At 42.5% G+C, this 17,700-nt stretch overlaps 1 protein-coding gene across 1 annotated transcript; it reads right to left on the bottom strand.

The window, feature by feature from the left end:
* Positions 1 to 3,854: 3,854 nt before the first annotated feature.
* Positions 3,855 to 4,973, bottom strand: LOC109745898 (uncharacterized). The gene is made up of 2 exons (XM_020305007.2): positions 4,730 to 4,973; positions 3,855 to 4,663 (listed from the first exon to the last, which is right to left on the bottom strand). The coding sequence occupies exons 1-2, from the start codon at positions 4,955 to 4,957 to the stop codon at positions 4,139 to 4,141; spliced, it is 753 nt and encodes a 250-aa protein (XP_020160596.1). The 5' UTR covers positions 4,958 to 4,973; the 3' UTR covers positions 3,855 to 4,138.
* Between the last annotated feature and the right edge of the window lie 12,727 nt (positions 4,974 to 17,700).

Genomic DNA, 17,700 nt, shown 5'->3' with positions numbered 1-17,700 from the left:
AAGCCGCCACCACCGAGGTAACACTTGCTGTGGAAGATCAGTCGCTGTCGCCGGTGAGGGCCGAGCAGAGGCATCACTGGGTTAAGAGATTGATCTTGGGCAGCATGCGGAATTAAGGAGCGCAGAGCGAGAATGTAGTTTTCAATTATTGTTGTTTACTATACCTACAGTAGTGTAATATATGTACTAAGGCTTGGGAGATCAATTAAATTTTCTTTTGTTGTTTGATTTCGCTTTTGGTGAAACTGTAGGTTCAATGCTGAGATAACAACTAAATTACAGGCAAAATAATGTGTTCAGTGTACATCGTCCAACATTGTTGCCTCGGCCCTCCAGGACAGGTTGGTGCCAAATTGAATGAATCTCAGTTGTTTCGTAGTCTGCGCTTTCCTTTTTTTTCCCACTACATACATGCGACTTTGTTGATCCTGGTAACTATCTCAATTCTGATTCCAGGCTGAAATCTGATTCATCCCAACTTCTTCAGATCAGGCTCATCATAAACAAATCGATTGAAACTGGTAGTATTTAGTTCCGACATAATGAATATTCAAGGATATGTGGTGATTTATTTAGTATTGATATTGTGGGAAAGAATTAGGTGTGGTTGCCTGATTTTTTAGCTACAACTGGTGTTAACATACCTCGGTTAACTGAATGGAGTTCTTTCCTCATAGGTGAGTTCCGGAAGGTTATAGATACTATGGTCTCTAACAGAGTTTCTCTGCCAGTATTTCATATAGGTAACATGTGAATTTCACAAGATCCTCATGGCAAAAATCAAGGTTCAGGTGCAGCAGATCACGCGAAAAGCATGCTTGACTGGTCCTGCTTGTATTGCCACATTATAAAATGGTTCAAAGAATTAGCCATTGGTTGTACTAGCATTTGAAGACGAATCTGAATTAGCACTCATTGCAAGTCTATGACCCATGAAATATTTCTATTTCGAATGTGTGACTCAGATGACATGGGGCTTTTTTTCCAATTGAACATTAATCTCTATAAACGAATAAGCCTGGCCGGTTTGGCAAATCGTTAGGGCCAGACATCATCGAAGTAGTGTATCTGAGACGGTATTTTTGATGGCTGAAAGTTTGCACCTCTTTGAGGTTTGTCATGATGTGACCTCTTGAGTTTATCATCAACGATAAATATACTTTTCGCCGAGGATGCTATCTTTGGACCGATTACTTCAATTAAGTCAATTAACTATTAAGAGTATATTTGGATTTTATGTTTGATGTTTGAGAATTGATTTAGATTTATAATGTTTTCAATAAATAATAGTATTGGTTCTAGGAAATAGGTAGTTTCATGCACTGACAGATAAAATTCATTTTTCTCCATGGTCTGGCTTTGCACTTAACACTTTTTGTGACTCTCTACTTATATTATATCCTTGTTATTTTTATTATTTGGTTCTTCCTTTTTACCATTTCTGCTTTATAATATAGAATTCTTCTTTCACAAGGTTGAATTTCCTACATTCTCATTGCATCACCTAAAACTCCTAAGTTCCCTTGAGGGGAGGCTCCTGGTTGATTGGAGGGGTGGCCTGCAGGGTAGGGCCTCTTTGTAAGTGTTTTGCTCGAGGTGTTTGCCCTGCAGGGTGGGGCCTCTTTGTAAGTGTATTGCTCGCTGGGTCGTTTCGTCGGTTCATGCGTGTGTATTCGGGGCCACTGTCCATGCGACCAGGGTTTAGTTGGTTCCGTCGGTTCGTACGTGTATATTTTGGAAGCACATGCCCTAAATAATGCACAGATCGAATACAAAACCAACATCAAAATTCTAACCGACTAACAGCACTGAACCAACTCAACCCCACACCCACTCACACCAATAAAACGGAGAAAACCAACCAAAAATAACAGCCAAAAAAAGAAAAGAAAAGCCAAAAAGAAGACTCGCGCAGAAAAGCGCGCATATCCCGCTAGTAATGAACCTACATGCTCTGGAAGGGCGTGCGAAACTGTGTCTAGTAAATTGACAAAGTATATTTCACCGACTAACTTGTGGTTGGATGGTTAGAAGGATAGTCATATCTCCAACCCACTAGGGGTCAAGTACTAAACTTGACATTGATGCTCTTATTTTTGTGAATTCATTTCAGTCCTTCCGGCAATGTTCGTTCAGCGGGTGGAAACGCTCCCGTCGACAAAGACATCTATGGTGACTTCGTCAATCTTAAGATGATGTACCGGCTCAGTCTCTTCGGGATGCTCACAAATATAGATTGTACTTACGTGAGTTTATAGAGATGAGTGTATGTATGTATGTATGAGCGTCCGTGTCTATACGGTGCTAAAAAAATGACAAAGCATATTCCCACGTGAATTGAAAGCGCCGACACAGCATACGTATGGCATGAATCATGATCAGTCCATCACCATCTTTATTCTTTGTTTTGCGTCTCTACTTGTGTTTTTGTTCTTTTTGCTACGCTTGGGTCAGGGTCCACCATCACCTCTCTGGCTAGGCTTTTATTTATCTTAATTCGTATTCATCTCATTGGCCTTGAGTCTCGCTTTTGGTTTTTCTCCAGGAGTAAAATTCATTTCTTTTTTTTCCTCTTTTTTTTCAACATCTCACATAGATCCAAGGGCCCACGGCAACAAAAACTCGTCTTTTTAGAAAAGACACCCAAAAAGTATCTTATATCTGATACTCCCTCCATTTGGAAATACTTGTTGAAGAAATTAATATAGCTAGATGTATTTTAGTTCTTGATAAATTCATTTTTATTCATTTCTTGAACAAGTATTTTCGGACGAAGAGAGTATTTGTCAAGGAAGCTAGTACAAAGGAAGTACAACTTGACACAAATGAGTGAAAAAGCAAAATTACACTCAAAACCATACTGGTCATTTTCTACCTTCAATTGTTTGTTGCCCACCGGAGCATGAAACTTGCGCTGAACAAGCAGTAAGGGAAAGAGACACATGCAAATGCTTTTGTCATACAAGGCTTTGAAGACCGCAGTAACCACTCATCACGAACAACGAGATCTAGTAGCTATTGAAAAATCATCGGCTGGGAAACACTCCAAAGAACGCATGCCTGCAATCATCACAATCAATCGAGAGTGTTGGAGAAACCGGGCCTTGTCGCCAAACAAACCGAGAGAAGAGGTCGAACTGGACGCACGAAAATCCAGCCAATTGCTTCCCGTGATAGACAGACCAACTGCAAAGATTCGAGGAGAGCCAACAAATATGGCAGCACATACCCTCACTGACCCATCGCCAGTGTCGGATCCAACTTGCTCGAAGTAGGGAGAGATGCAAGAGACCTTATTCGAACACACAATGGTCGCTACCACCTTGCCAATACCGCTAGGGAACGAAAAACCTAAGGGAAAACTAGGATATGAAAGAACAAAAATCTACTAAGGGATGGGTCCCACTCCTCTGGTCGTTGATGAGGCTGCGGGATGGGAGAAGGGAGGGGGACCAATGCAATATACTAGAGGAAAACCTAGGAGGTGGCATGTGTAACAAAATCTTAGTTGAAAACGGTCGAACTAGATGGTGGCCTACCGCTTTGTTTTTTTCTTGAAAACGGTCGCGCGCGCTGGGTTGGCTAGTTGGCCTAGGCTGCTGGCTGGCCTTGCTAGCACTCACTGGGAGTTTTCTTTTTCTTTTCTGCTTTTATTTTTAACCCAAGAGTTAAACATAGTTTAAATTGCTCAAATTCAGTCCATTTCAAATCCTTTGAACACACAACTATTCTACAGGAAACTAGGTCCAATAAAGACCTTAGGAAAAATATTTCCCTGCCCTTATGCAATTAAAAAAAAAGGTTTTATGCGTATAGAATAGCAATATGGCCACTAATCTCGGTCAAGGCAAAAGGAATCCAGAAGCGAAATTTAAATTCCCTGATTACAACACCACGCGGGGTGCACCCTGCAGACTTACAGTAGTAATAAATTGTTCTTGGATACAAATTTAATTACCGATGTATACTGTTGGAACAAGGTGGCCAAAAGGCGCACGGAGAAGTTGAAAGCAGGCAAACAATCCCGAAAAAGAAAGGGGAGGCGAACAAGCGATCTCCACGAACAGCAGGAAAACTAAATAAAAGATGACGCAATCCTGAGCACACACCGCAGAGGGAAGCAATTAATCAGTACGTATCACCCGTCAGCGCCGTCCGGTAGCGGCTGCCAAGAGAACGAGTAACCCATCTCTTGGCTCGTCTTGCATGGGATCTGGTCGCCGTCGACGTACGGAGAGAGGTAGACGAAGAACACCGGCCAGCAATAGTGGCTGACGTTGACGCTCGCCGCCGAATGCTGTGCCTTGTAGGTGGTGTTCACCTGCACCATTACGCGGAATTTCTCCTGCTGTCGGTGCTCTGCGAAGAGATACGACAGCACGCCGTTGTCGTTCTTCTCGGTGATGTTCACTGACCTCCTATCTCTGTGCCAGGTCTGCGGAGGAACGGAGAATTTTAAAGGCATCTTTGGGGAGTACACTCTGTGGACCTCAACCATCCCCGTGAAGTCATCATATGGCATGTCGATGATGCTGATCGTGGTGATGTTGCAGAGGATGCTGCCGCGGCCGCTGGGGTTGTAGGCGAACACAATGACCAAAATCGTCAACAACGTCGCTGGCATTAGTTCTGGTTCTGGACCTTCTGCTGGAAGCCGTCGTGACTGCGGATGGTGGCAGAGATCAAATCAAAATTGCGTCCGAATTTCTTGGTGAGCTTATGTGGTTACCTTCGTGGTCGTCGTCCTGCCCGTCGTCGTCGTCATACTGTCATTCCACCACCGCTGCTGTGTCTGGACATAGCCGTAGCTCGAGAGGCTGATCTTCTCAGGGCGACCCACATCGGTGATCGCCATCACCACCAGCACAAGGACGAGCACGGTAACCACGATGGCAACCGATGTGCGCACCCATCCAAGGCACGGGAATCTTGTGTGCTCCCCGTCGTCGCCTGCCATATTTTCTGTCGGTTGCTGTATGCTGAACCAGTGACGTAACTGCCATCCACTTGTTATTATACTTATTTACGGCATCTCTAACGCCGACCCTCAAAAAGCCTCCAACAGTCCGGACCATGCTGTCTGGATCTATTTTGTCACCCCACGCAGTCCTTTAGTCGGCTCGGCGGTCCGCATATGCTTTTTCTCGCCAACCAGAAGCAATCGAGGGCCAATGCACACGTCAGGACCACTGCGACAATGTGCTTATTCATGGAGCTCTTTTACCCTACACATCAATTCGTGCGATGTGTACTGTCACTTTCAAGGCATGTGATGTGGAGAGAGGTGCAATGGACTGAGTCTGTGAGAGCATCTCCAGCCGCGCCTCCGGAACGGCCTCCCAGGTGGTTTATTCGCGCCGGCGCCCAAAAAACGGCCCAGTCGCGCCCCCAGGACGCCGAATTCCGCCGGCTTGGCCCGTTTTTGCGCCCGGCGCTCGCAGGCCGAACCCGGCGCACTGGGGGCGTTCGGGGGCTCCGGCGCAAGGGAAAAGCGTTCCTGGGGCCACATTGACAGGCGAAAAGTCAAGCCACCCGCCCAGATTCGCCTCCTACCCCCCGCGCTCGGCCGCCACCTTGCGCCACCCTGCCGATCCCGGCACCGACCACCGCCCGCCGCAGCTAGGTAGACCATCCCCAGCCGGGAAAAAGAAGGGGTTTTGCCGAGGCAGCCTCTCCGCCGCCGCCCAGGCACCTTTTTCGGTGCTCCAGCCATGCAGGGCCTGTACACCGGCGGGCTTGCACCCACCTCGCCCACAAGGTGTTCGGTGAATTGCCCGGCCCGACGATGGACTCCGAAGATGAGGAGGCGCTCGCGGCGTGGCTGGATGAGGAGGCCGGGAATGACGTGCGATGACACTTGAGTTTTTATTTGTTAAACTATATAATTTGTAGTGAACTATTTGTTAAACACGCCAAACTATATGACGAAATAATTGATACCTATACCTATACCTACTAATAAAGGGGCTATTGCTTGTTACGACGTCCGTCGTTCCCTCGGTAGACTGGGCGAGGCATCGTAATAGTTTCGTTAAAAGAAACGTGATGTCAGCGGCCCAACTCAGCCGGCCCATTAACTCTTACCGAGCACCCAAAAATTGTTTGCGAGAACGTAGAATCGAACTCGCGCCCTCCGCACCAGCTAATTAGCTTGATGCCAGCTGAGCTAGAACGATTCTGTTGCTTGGAGTGTTTCATCCCGTTCTAAAATAGTATCGCCTCGACTCTTTGCGTGCAATCACACCAATTTATATACGTGCAGAACCTGCACATATTCAGAAGCTGGCTGCTGGATGATTCTACCTATAGATGATAAAAGAAAGCATGTAGCAGATTCTCAATGAGAGATACGAAGAAGTGGCGGCCGGCAGCTAGAGAGAGGCTGCGGGTCGGTCTTGGGCTGACATGAGTGGAGTGGACGGGCCTTTCAAGCCCACGAGCGTGGAGTGTGGAGGAGCATGGGTGTCGTGGAGTGTGGAGGTACATTTATACTACTTTATTATTGTTTCTTACCATTAACCTGATCATACTTGAATTATTTGTTAGATAAAATGCTCAACACCTCAATCTTATCAGCAAGGCAACAAGAAAAATAAGGTGGTGCCAGGACCGGAACCACAAACACATCGACCGAAATCGGAGAGGGAGATGACATTGTAGACCTTGAGTTCCTGTAAATAAGGCCAACATCATCGACATAAGTGTCCCATTACCTCTTAAAACTGCTCACCGTGTGTTTGAGGTAACGTGTAATTAAATCTACTATTGATATGATAACAGCTAAGTTGACCAATATTCTCTTTAACAACCATAATCAAATTTAATAATTCTCCTGCAACACCACCTTATCAAACCCGATGAATATTTGCAGTGCTATTTCTCGATATCCCTTATGATGTATTGTGTACAACAATATACAAATAATATATGGAGTTGTAAAAACAAGTGCTTTTTTTTCTTTCAAGGTGTTGCAGCGAAGGAGTCCATGAGGTATGAGCTAAGGACATGAAAAGTTTTTTTTCTCCCGTTGCAACGCACGGACATGTTTCCTAGTATATATCTATATGCAAAAATTAACGCCGAAACACACCGAACCGCACCGAATATGGGCCGATTCATGTAGATATCGGGCCGTTTTTGGGCGAAAAGCTGGGCTGAATTCGGCGTCTGGGGGCGACGGCTGGGTGCCAAACTGCCCCAGCGCCGAGTTTATCGCCGGCGCACCCCGAGGCCGCTCTTTTTCGGCACCCTGGGAGCCCGAACGGCTGGAGATGCTCTAGGACTGTCCTCTTTGTTAGGGAATCCGACGCTCTGTTGGGTGTGAGAATGAATGGGAGCGGAAAAGGTGTTGCCACGTTACATGTGGTTCTGTGAAATTCAAAGCAAAAGAAGTCTGGTTTTGGAGAGCGGCGTTTTGTGATAGCTTTTACAGATACGTTCGGTTCCGTGAATTTTTCTATATTATAGTTGGTACTCCCTCCAGTAAAAAAACGTTTTGGAGAGCGGCGTTGTCTCCACAACATAAGTTTGACAACTAAGATGTATTAAAATATGTTTATAAAACCTAAGAAAATTATGATGTTATGAAAGTATTTTTTAAGACTCAAAGTTTTGACTAGACCCTTATTTAAAATGTTATATTTTTGTGAACTAGAGGGAATACCTTTCCCCAGCCTAGTATGAGGCTATAAGCGAGGAAGTGCAGGCCATTTAAGGGCATCTCCAACGGAGACAACGGCATTGAACATGCGCGGACACCAGAGACGTGTATCGGGTGGAGGGCGCCGCCGCTTCATTGGTGGAGGCAGTGAGAGGTCGCGTCTACTCAGGGCTGGCTTCAATGTGCAGCGGCGCGCTCTACGGTGGCATGAAATGCGGGCAGCCGGCGTACGGCGAGAATGCACGCGGGCGAGGGGGGAGGGGGTTTGGGTGGGCCAGGGCGGTCAGAAGCGGGCTTGGTCGTTGTCCGGACACCCATGAAGTCCCCCACGTTCGTCTCCGGTTTGCGGGAGAAAGTACGTCCAGACCGTGTCGCGGACCAATATAGAACCGCGTTGGATGACTTTCGCGGTCCGGATGTATGCGGGCGGTTTGAGGGTTGGCGTTGGAGATACCCTAAGGGCGAGATTCTACATATAGGGAAATCAACAGTACTGCATCAGGTCATCCAGTGATCTAACCAGTCAGCTTGCACGGGAAGATTGCCACATGAGATAATTACTATTTTAGATAGAGTATAGTGCGTGAAGTGAGAGAAGCATAAGATACTCCGAAAGTTCATATCTCAGCTCCAGCTCAAATGCTCACTGAGAGAAGCATAAGAAACTATGAAAGTTCATTTCTCAGCTCGAGCTCAAATGCTCCTGGTATGAACAGTAAAAAAATAAAAAAAATCTGAAAATAATTGGGGCAAACTTGAAGGAAGTTTTGGAGTGCTTGCAAAGTTTCATCATGAAATAACATTGGTGACAATCATGGCAAAAAACAGAATCAGAGCTCAAAAATGTGTTTGAAAATTACCATTTTCAGATCATCAATATTTTGTTCGCCATGACTTGCAAGAATGTGATTTCGTTATGAAATTTGTGAGCACCTGAAAAATGCCTTAATGTTTTCCACATAAAAAATCAGAAAATTTTGAATTATTTTACTATTTTTCTGAATTTAAAGTTCATGCAGAAGCATATGAGCTCACGAGTAGATACTCCCATCGTTTCTTGCATGACTATTTTTTAGCAACACGGGGATCAATGTAATCATGAAACCAAGAGAATAATAGAAGTAAATAGCCATTTGAATACTACACAAAAGTGAAAAAGTAATTAAAAATGACAAAATTAATAAATGTATAACATGCTATATATATATATATATATATATATATATATATATATATATATATATATATATATATATATATATATATACATATAAATTTTGTGCAAAGATATGACTACTCATGTTCTAAAAAAATATCAAATTTGCACATGAAAAATTGCTATTCAAAGTCTAATTAGATATTTGTGTTCTATTTTTGTACAGCATAGAAATGCTCAAGTTATAAAACATGTATGCATGTGCTGCAGACTCTGCCTAGCGAGAGAACTGCAACACATTCGGCATTCCAAAATTATACGAGGATTTTTTCTGCCAACATGCGCATCATTATTAGCCTCCATGCAGGGCTGTACGTCGGAAAAGAGGGGCCCAGTGTGAAATCAAAATAGAGTCCTAGTTTTTAGAAGTGCGAGTGAAAATATTGTTTATTATGTTACTTCAAACACCTCTTTTTTCCTTAACTCCATGCCACATTGACAAATTTTTCCTACAATGTGTTATGTTACTTGATAAGTTACTACCAGTACTATCAACCTTAGAGAAAAGTGAGTACAATGAGAAAGAGCGTGAATAATTTTGTGTATGTGAACCTTCGGAGTTCTTTGGAAGTGAAAACGACATGGATCGACGTAAGGCTGGGAAAGGCCTTTAGTCCCGGTTCATCAATTGGGACTAATAAATCGGGACTAAAGGCCTCCACCCCCTCTAGTCCCAGTTGGCCATGATCCAGGACTAAATCCCTAACACGTGGCCGACAGCGTGCTGGGGGCTGGGAACCTTTAGTCCCGGTTGGTGACACTAACCGGAACTAAAGGTTTAGGGGTTTAGGGGTTTAGGTTTATGGTTTATTTTACCTTTTCATTTTGTGTTTTTAATTTAATTATTTTTCATTTCAAACATATTTTACGCTACTACACGTTATGCATATATAACAGAATTTCTCGTAGAACCAATCAGATATCATAGAATTTCTCGTACGACCATGCATTGCACACACACACACACATACATATATATATGTATGTGCGTGTATGTATGTATGTATGTATATATATATATATAGTAACGCTAAACTAAGCGTGAGTGTAGAATAGCTTATTCTACACCCCAGTAATGGTACATACAAAATCTAGTAACGTATTATATAAAATATAGTAATTTTTCTAAAAATGTAGTAAATTACAAATTTGGATTGTAAAAAAAATATTTTTAGAATTACTACATTTTGTACATCATTTTACTAGATTCTGTATATACTGTTACTAGGGGTGTAGAATAAGCTATTCTACACTCACGCTTAGAATAGCGTTACCCTATATATATATATATATATATATATATATATATATATATATATATATATATATATATATATATATATATATATATATGTATGTATATGTATATATATGTATATACAATTTGGTATATACGATTTCTCCTACAATTTGCAGATCATTACATGCAGGCATTAGGTGAAATGGTATTCTCCGTCGGGTGCTATGACCTGGTCAAGCAAAAATCCCGTCACTTTCTCTTGAAGTGCTCGTATGTGGTCCTTTGGTATGAGCTTATCCCGCATCTCCATCATCTTTAAAGAAGGAGATCAATATGAATATATTAGTTGTCTGTATATATATTAGATCATGATATAAAAATTGTGAATAGTGTTCTGGCAAACGTAACCAAAGTTGTCTTGCAGATGTGCTCCTTTCGGACGTCATAATGCGAATTTTCTCGCAAATGTAGTATGCACATAAATTATTCCCCTTTTCCTGCCTCATGGACTTTACGAGAAAAGAATTCAAATCAGATACATAATGGTATTGAAACTAGAATTAAAGATATGCGCGGACATAGCTAGTACTACTTAGTTACCTTGGATCGCACCCATTTCAGCTTTGGTGCCCATGCACCGACCATCTCTTGGGTGAACTTTTTTCAAACCCTGCCGGGCAAAGAAAATGAATAAAGGAGTTATTAATTACTTACTTGATATGATGAAGTGAACTAAAGAGGCCAACATAATGCGATAATGATTGAAATTACCTTTCGAGCATCAAATACAGGCGGTAGTATTCTTTAGGGTCTTTACCTAGTGAGTTCAGTACTTCAACTTTTCTCTCGTCAACTCTAATGATTAGCAGGATCCAGTGAAAACTGCGCACACATTTGTATAAGCGGGCATGCATAACTCATCAACTATACTTCACATCGAGTAAGCAAAATAGAATTTGTAGTACAAGACAGTAACACTCACTTGAAGTTTTAAGGAAACAATATTTCTGGGTTGGCATTTAGTTCCTTCAAAAACCTTAGCAAGTTGGTCACTATGTCTTTGACATTTTATTTTAACACTTTTTCAAAAATGATATTGGGATCAATGAACCCAATGCCATAGACTCCATCTCTTTTCATTTCAAAAATCTTCATTCTACATAATACCACACAAAAAAATATAGTGAGGATAATTATAGGCAATGAACGAGCTGAGCTAGAGACTTAAATTACAGAAAGAAATCGCTTACAAACAATAGCAACTAACGAGAGATTTGTCCAGTGTGTCTTGATTGAATAACCTTAAAAAATTTCTGGCAACTCAATCGACACATCGGTTCCATGGAAGTAATGTTCTGGCTTGACTTTCACCATGAGGCTCTCTCGCCCGTCATTTACTTCTCTCATGTACCAGTCATGTAACCTGCGCATCTGCGTTGATAGAAGCGGCACCTCATCAGGCCTGACCAGAGGGTTCCCGGGGACGTATTTCCATGCTAGTTCCTCCTCTTCAAACCTAGGTAGATCCTCGATGCCTAGGAGTTGTTCAACAGTGACACCGACCTCTCTAGCCATCTGTCTAGCAGCGTCAGTTATTACTGGCTTATCCGTGGTACTCACCTTGAGGGGGGGGGGTCAATTGTACTACCTGTTCACCCAGCTGGGGAACAGTTTTCCCGCTTTATTACTACCTGTGTTGCTCGACTCCTTATCTTTTTGTGCACGATATGACTTCTTAATAGAGCGTTCATAGTCTGATTGCTTTTTCTCCACAGCTGGTTTAGCAAGATCCACAAAGTGTTGTATGACTTTCTCAGGTATTTTCTCATTTGGCGGTGGGGGCGGTTTCGGTGCAAAATGGGCCTTCACTTTGGCAGCCACTTGGGCATTGTTTTCCTCGACAGTCATGTCATAAGCCAACTTCTTTTTGGCAGGAGGCTTGGTTTTCTTCTTTGGTCCTACCTTCCGCTTGGGAGTCTGTTGACGCCGCAGAGATCGATATTGCGGACTCGCGCTGGGCTCCGTCTCAGGGTGGGCTGGAGTCGGCTGACGCGGTGGCGGACTAGCGCTGCGCTCCATCTCATGGTGGGCTGGAGTCGGCTGACGCGGTGGCGGACTAGCGCTGCGCTCCATCTCGTGGTGGGCTGGAGTCGGCTGACGCGGTGGCGGACTAGTGCTGCACTCCGTCTCGGGGTGGGATGGAGTCGGCTGACGCGGTGGCGGACTAGCGCTGTGCTCCGGATCGAGGTGGGGTGAAGTCGGCTGATGCGGCGGACTTGGAGGATGAGTCTGTGGCCTTGGAAAGACGATGCAATCCTTTCTCCACGTATGGCTTCTCCCAGTGTGTGCTCCCCTTGACCTCCAGGAAACTCAAGCTCTAGTGAATCATATACCAACATCACTTCATCCACCCAGACACGAGCATAGCCAGCTAGAATCGGATTGCCATGGAAGGTTGCTTCAGGGGGATTTGGTAAAGCATAGTCGTCCGCCACCTTCATGGATATGTTCTTCAGTTTCATGTGTAGCTCACAACTTGTAGTCTCTTCGATATCATCCACGGGGTATCTAGCCAGTAGTGCGTCATCGACCGGGACCCCCGTGGAACCCATGCTGCTTTTCAGCATAGATGGGACGGTGCTATCCAATGCTGGACCTGCCTGCTGCTGCCGCTGAGACACCCTTTCCAGGCTAAGTGTGTCGATCTGCTCCTGCTGCCGCATGAAAGCACGTTCCAACTCCGTGTGCTTTGATTATACCTGTTGAAGCCGGTCTGCATCCTGCTTTTTCTTTCTCGCACGGCTTCTGTAACTGACGTTCCAGTCCGCAAACCCCCCAACCCACGGAACAACGCCTTTGCCTCGTGTTCTTCCCAGGTGTTTAGGATTCCCGAGTGCGCGTGTAAGCTCTTCGTTCTCTCTCTCGGGCTGGAACGCCCCCGTCCGAGCCGCTTCTATTGCAACAAGTAAAGCGTCAGTGGCTTCTTTAAGACTTGCATGCACCATAATCTTCCCTGTCTTTGGGTCCAACTTTCCCCCATGCGCATAAAACCAAGTCCTGCACCTGTTGGGCCAACCCAATGTTTTTGGAGTGACCCCTACAGCAATCATCTTTTCCTCAGATACATCCCACTTAGGCCGGCCAGTCTTGTAGCCACTGACGTGGCTTCAACTGCGTTGGTTTTTCCCCAAGGTGGAAGGGATGATGCAGTACAGCTACGGTAGGTGTTTACCTCAGTTATGAAACCAAGGTTATCGAACCAGTAGGAGAACCAAGCAACACTATGTAAATGGTACCTGCACACAAAGAACAATTCCTCACAACCCAACATGTAAGAGGGGTGGTCAATCCCTCCCTGGTAAAAGATAGATTAAATAGTATGAGTTTGGATAAATAGATCTCAATAAAGCGTGAAGTAAAATAAGTAACAAAAAGGTGCAGCAAGGTTTGATAATATAGATATGAAAATAGAAGATGCAAATGAAGGAAAAAGCAAAAGGCAATGCAGATCTAAAAATATATGACAAGAAAGTAGACCCGGGGGCCGTAGATTTCACTAGTGGCTTCTCTCGAGAAAATGGCATACGGTGGGTAAACAAATTACTGTTGGGAAATTGATAGAACCTCAAATAATTATGACAATATCCAGGCAATGATCATTATATAGGCATCACGTCGAAGATTAGTAGACCGACTCCTGCCTGCATCTACTACTATTACTCCATACATCGACCGCTATCCAGCATGCATCTAGTGTATTAAGTTCATGGAAAAACGGAGTAATGCATTAAGAACGATGACATGATGTAGACGAGATCTATTCATGTAGGAATAACCCCCATCTTGTTATACTTAATAGCAACGATACATGCTTGTCTTGCTGCCCCTTCTGTCACTGGGAAAGACAGCGCACGATCGAACCCATCACAAAGCACCTCTTCCCATGGCAAGAAAAATCGATCTAGTCGGCCTAAATAAACCGAAGATTAGAAGAAGAAATACGACGCTATAAGTAATCATGCATATAAGAGATTAAAGAAACTCAAATAACTTTCATGGATATAGATCTGATCATAAACTCAAAGTTCATCGGATCCTAGCAAACACACCGCAAAAAGAGTTACACCAAATAGATCTCCAAGAGACCATTGTATTGAGAATAAAAAAGAGAGAAGAAACCATCTAGCTACTGCCTACGGGCCCGTAGGTCTATGATGAACTACTCATGCATCATCGGAGAGGCACTAATGAGGACGATGAACCCCTCCATGATGGTGTCTAGATTGGATCTCGTGGTTCTGGAACTTGCGGCGGCTGGAGTTGTTTTTCGTCGAGTCCCCTAGGGTTTCTGGAATTTTGGGGTATTTATAGAGCAAAGAGGAGGTGTGGGGGTCACCGCAGTGGGCACAACCCCCCGGGGCGCGCCTGGACCCCCAGGCGCGCCCTGGTGGGTTGTGCTCCCCTTTGGGCCCCTCTCTGGTACTTCTTTGGTTCAACGTGTGTCTTCTGGTCTAGAAAAATTCTCCAAAAAATTTCGCTGCGTTTGGACTCCGTTTGGTACTGATATTCTGCGAAGTAAAAAACAAGCAAAAAACAGCACCTAGCACTAGGCACTATGTCAATAGGTTAGTCCCAAAAATGATATAAAGATGCTATAAAATGACTGTAAAACATTGAAGAATGATAATATAACAACATGGAATAATAAAAAATTATAGATATGTTGGAGACGTATCAGCATCCCCAAGCTTAATTCCTGCTCGTCCTCGAGTAGGTAAATGATAAAAACAGAATTTATGATGTGGAATGCTGCCTATCATGTTTATCATATATTCTTTTCTTTCGTAGAATGGATATATGGACTTTTATATTGTTCAAAGTAATAGTCTAGTTTTGACCTGAAGATTTAAATAGTCAAGCATATCAACAAGCAACTATGTCTTTCAAAATATCAACACTAAAGAAAGTTATCCCTAGCCCATTATGCTCAATCATTGATCCATTCATGAAACACACTCGCATATTTGCTACATCCAATGCTCAAGTATGATCATAGTGCCCCTTAGTTTGTGTTTTATAAGAGAAGATGGAGACTAAAATAAAAATAAAAATTGCATAAAGTAAATAGATAGGCCCTTCGCAGAAGGAAGTAGGGATTTGTAGAGGTTCCAGGGCTCAAAGCAAAAAGTTAAGAGATAAAACATTTTGAGAGGCATACTTTTCCCGTCAACGAAATAGACCGAGTAATGCCCAACACTTTCCATGCTAGATATATCATAGGCGGTTCCCAAATAGAAAATAAAGTTTATTCATTTTTCCACCATTCTTTCACAATCCATGGCTAGCTGTATCCACGGGTGCCCTCCATACCAACACTTTCCAAGGAATTTATTATTTGACAACATAAAGTAAGTTTCTTTTTCATTTCGGGACCGGGCATCCCTATTACCACCATACTCTCGTGTAATGGCAAGAGAATAAACACTCACCTTGAGAATAACACATCTAGCATGGAAAATATTGGCCACCCCCTGCCACTTCCTGAGCGGTACGAGCACAAAAAAAGGAAAATATTTTGAAATTTAGAGGTGGCACATACAAATTTTCTCAGAACGGCACGGGAATACCACATATGGGTAGGTATGGTGGACTCATGTGGCAAAGCTGGGTTTAAAGAGTTTGGATGCACAAGTAGTATTTCTACTTAGTACTAGTGAAGGCTAGCAAAAGATTGAGAAGCAACCAACCAAGAAACGAAAAATCACATAAGCGAGCATTAAACATAACTAACACCAAATAATGCACCACAAGTAGGATGTAATTTCATTGCATAACTATTGACTTTCGTGCTTGGATAGAGAATCACAAACTTTAACACCAATATTCTTACTAAAGCATAATTACTCATCAACATGACTCACATATCAGTGTCATCATATCTCAAAACTATTACAAAGAATCAAGTTTAATTTGTCCAATGATCTTCATGAAATTTTTATTATATCCCTCTTGAATATCTATCACTTTGGGACTAGTTTTATATATTGCAATTGCTTTTGACAAGCTCAAACAAATCTAAGTGAAGAACATGAGCATAAAGATTTTCATCTCTCAAAATAATAAAGTGAAGCATGAGAGAATTTCTTCAATATTACAAACTCTCAGATGAATGTAAGTGAAGCATGAGAACATTTCTTTAAAAAAATTAAAGCACATCATGCTCAAAAAGATATAAGTGAGCACTAGAGCAATTCCATAGCTCAAAAAATTTAAGTGAAGCATAAAGAGCAATTCTAACAAATCATAGCATAATTTTGGCTCTCTCAATTAAGTGTGTCCAGCAAGGATACTTGTGACAAACTAAAAAGCCATACAAGCAAAGACTCATATAATACAAGACGCTCCAAGCAAACTCATGATATGTGACGAATAGAAATATAGCTCCAAGTAAAATACCGATGGTTGTTAGAAAAAAGAGGGGATGCCACTCGGCGCATCCCCAAGCTTAGTTGCTTGTTCATCCTTAAATGTTATCTTGGGGTTCCATGGGGCATCCCCAAGCTTAGGCTCTTCATACTCCTTATTCCTTCATCCATCGTGATCTCACCCAAAACTTGAAAACTTCAATCACACAAAACATAACAAAACCTTCCTGAGATCCGTAAGTATAATAAAGGAAATCACCACTCTAAGTACTGTTGCAAACCCATTCATATTTTAATATTGCATAATACCTACTGTATTTTAACTTTACCATGGCTTATAGCCCCCGATACAAACCATGGATTCATCAAAATAAGCACACAATGCAACGAAAATAGAATATGTCAAAAACAGAACAGTCTGTAGTAATCTGGAAATTTACCATACTTTTGTAAGTCAAAAAATTAGGACCATGTGGACAGTTTGTATATTAATCTTGTGTAAAAAAATTCAGACACTTTCGTTATTTCTGTGATTTTTTAAAATTCTGCTACTGGACGCAAAAGTTGCTGTTTTTCAACAAGATCAAGTCAACTATCACCCAACATGATCCTAAAGGCTTTACTTGGCACAAAAACTAATTAAAACATAAAAACACAATCATAATACTAGCATAATTGTGCAAACACTGAAGAACAGAAAGAAAAGGACAAAAATAAATTTTATTCATTGGGTTGCCTCCCAACAAGCGCTATCGTTGTATGCCCATAGGTAGGCATAAGATTTTATTGATGCTCACATGGAAGATAAGAATTGAAGCACAAAGAGAGCATCATTAAACATGTGACAAACACATTTAAGTTTAACATACTTCCTATGCATAGGCATTTTATAAGCAAACACATTATCTTGGCAAGCAAAAACTAGCATATGCTTGAAGCAAGAAACAATAGCAATCTCAACATAACGAGAGGTAATTTAGTAACATGAAAATTTTTACAACCATATTTTCCTCCCTCATAATAATTACATGTGGGATAATACTCAAATTCAACAATATAGCTATCACATAACATATTCTCTTCATGATCCATATGCATGCAAAGTTGACACTCTTCCGAAAGAGTGGGATGATCATTAAATAAAGTTATGACCTCTCCA

The sequence above is a fragment of the Aegilops tauschii genome, chromosome 5 (assembly GCF_002575655.3).
Source record: "Aegilops tauschii subsp. strangulata cultivar AL8/78 chromosome 5, Aet v6.0, whole genome shotgun sequence".
Lineage (NCBI taxonomy): Eukaryota > Viridiplantae > Streptophyta > Magnoliopsida > Poales > Poaceae > Aegilops > Aegilops tauschii.
The sequence above is the reverse complement of the archived record's forward strand: the minus strand, read 5'-3'. Positions and strand labels throughout refer to the sequence as shown.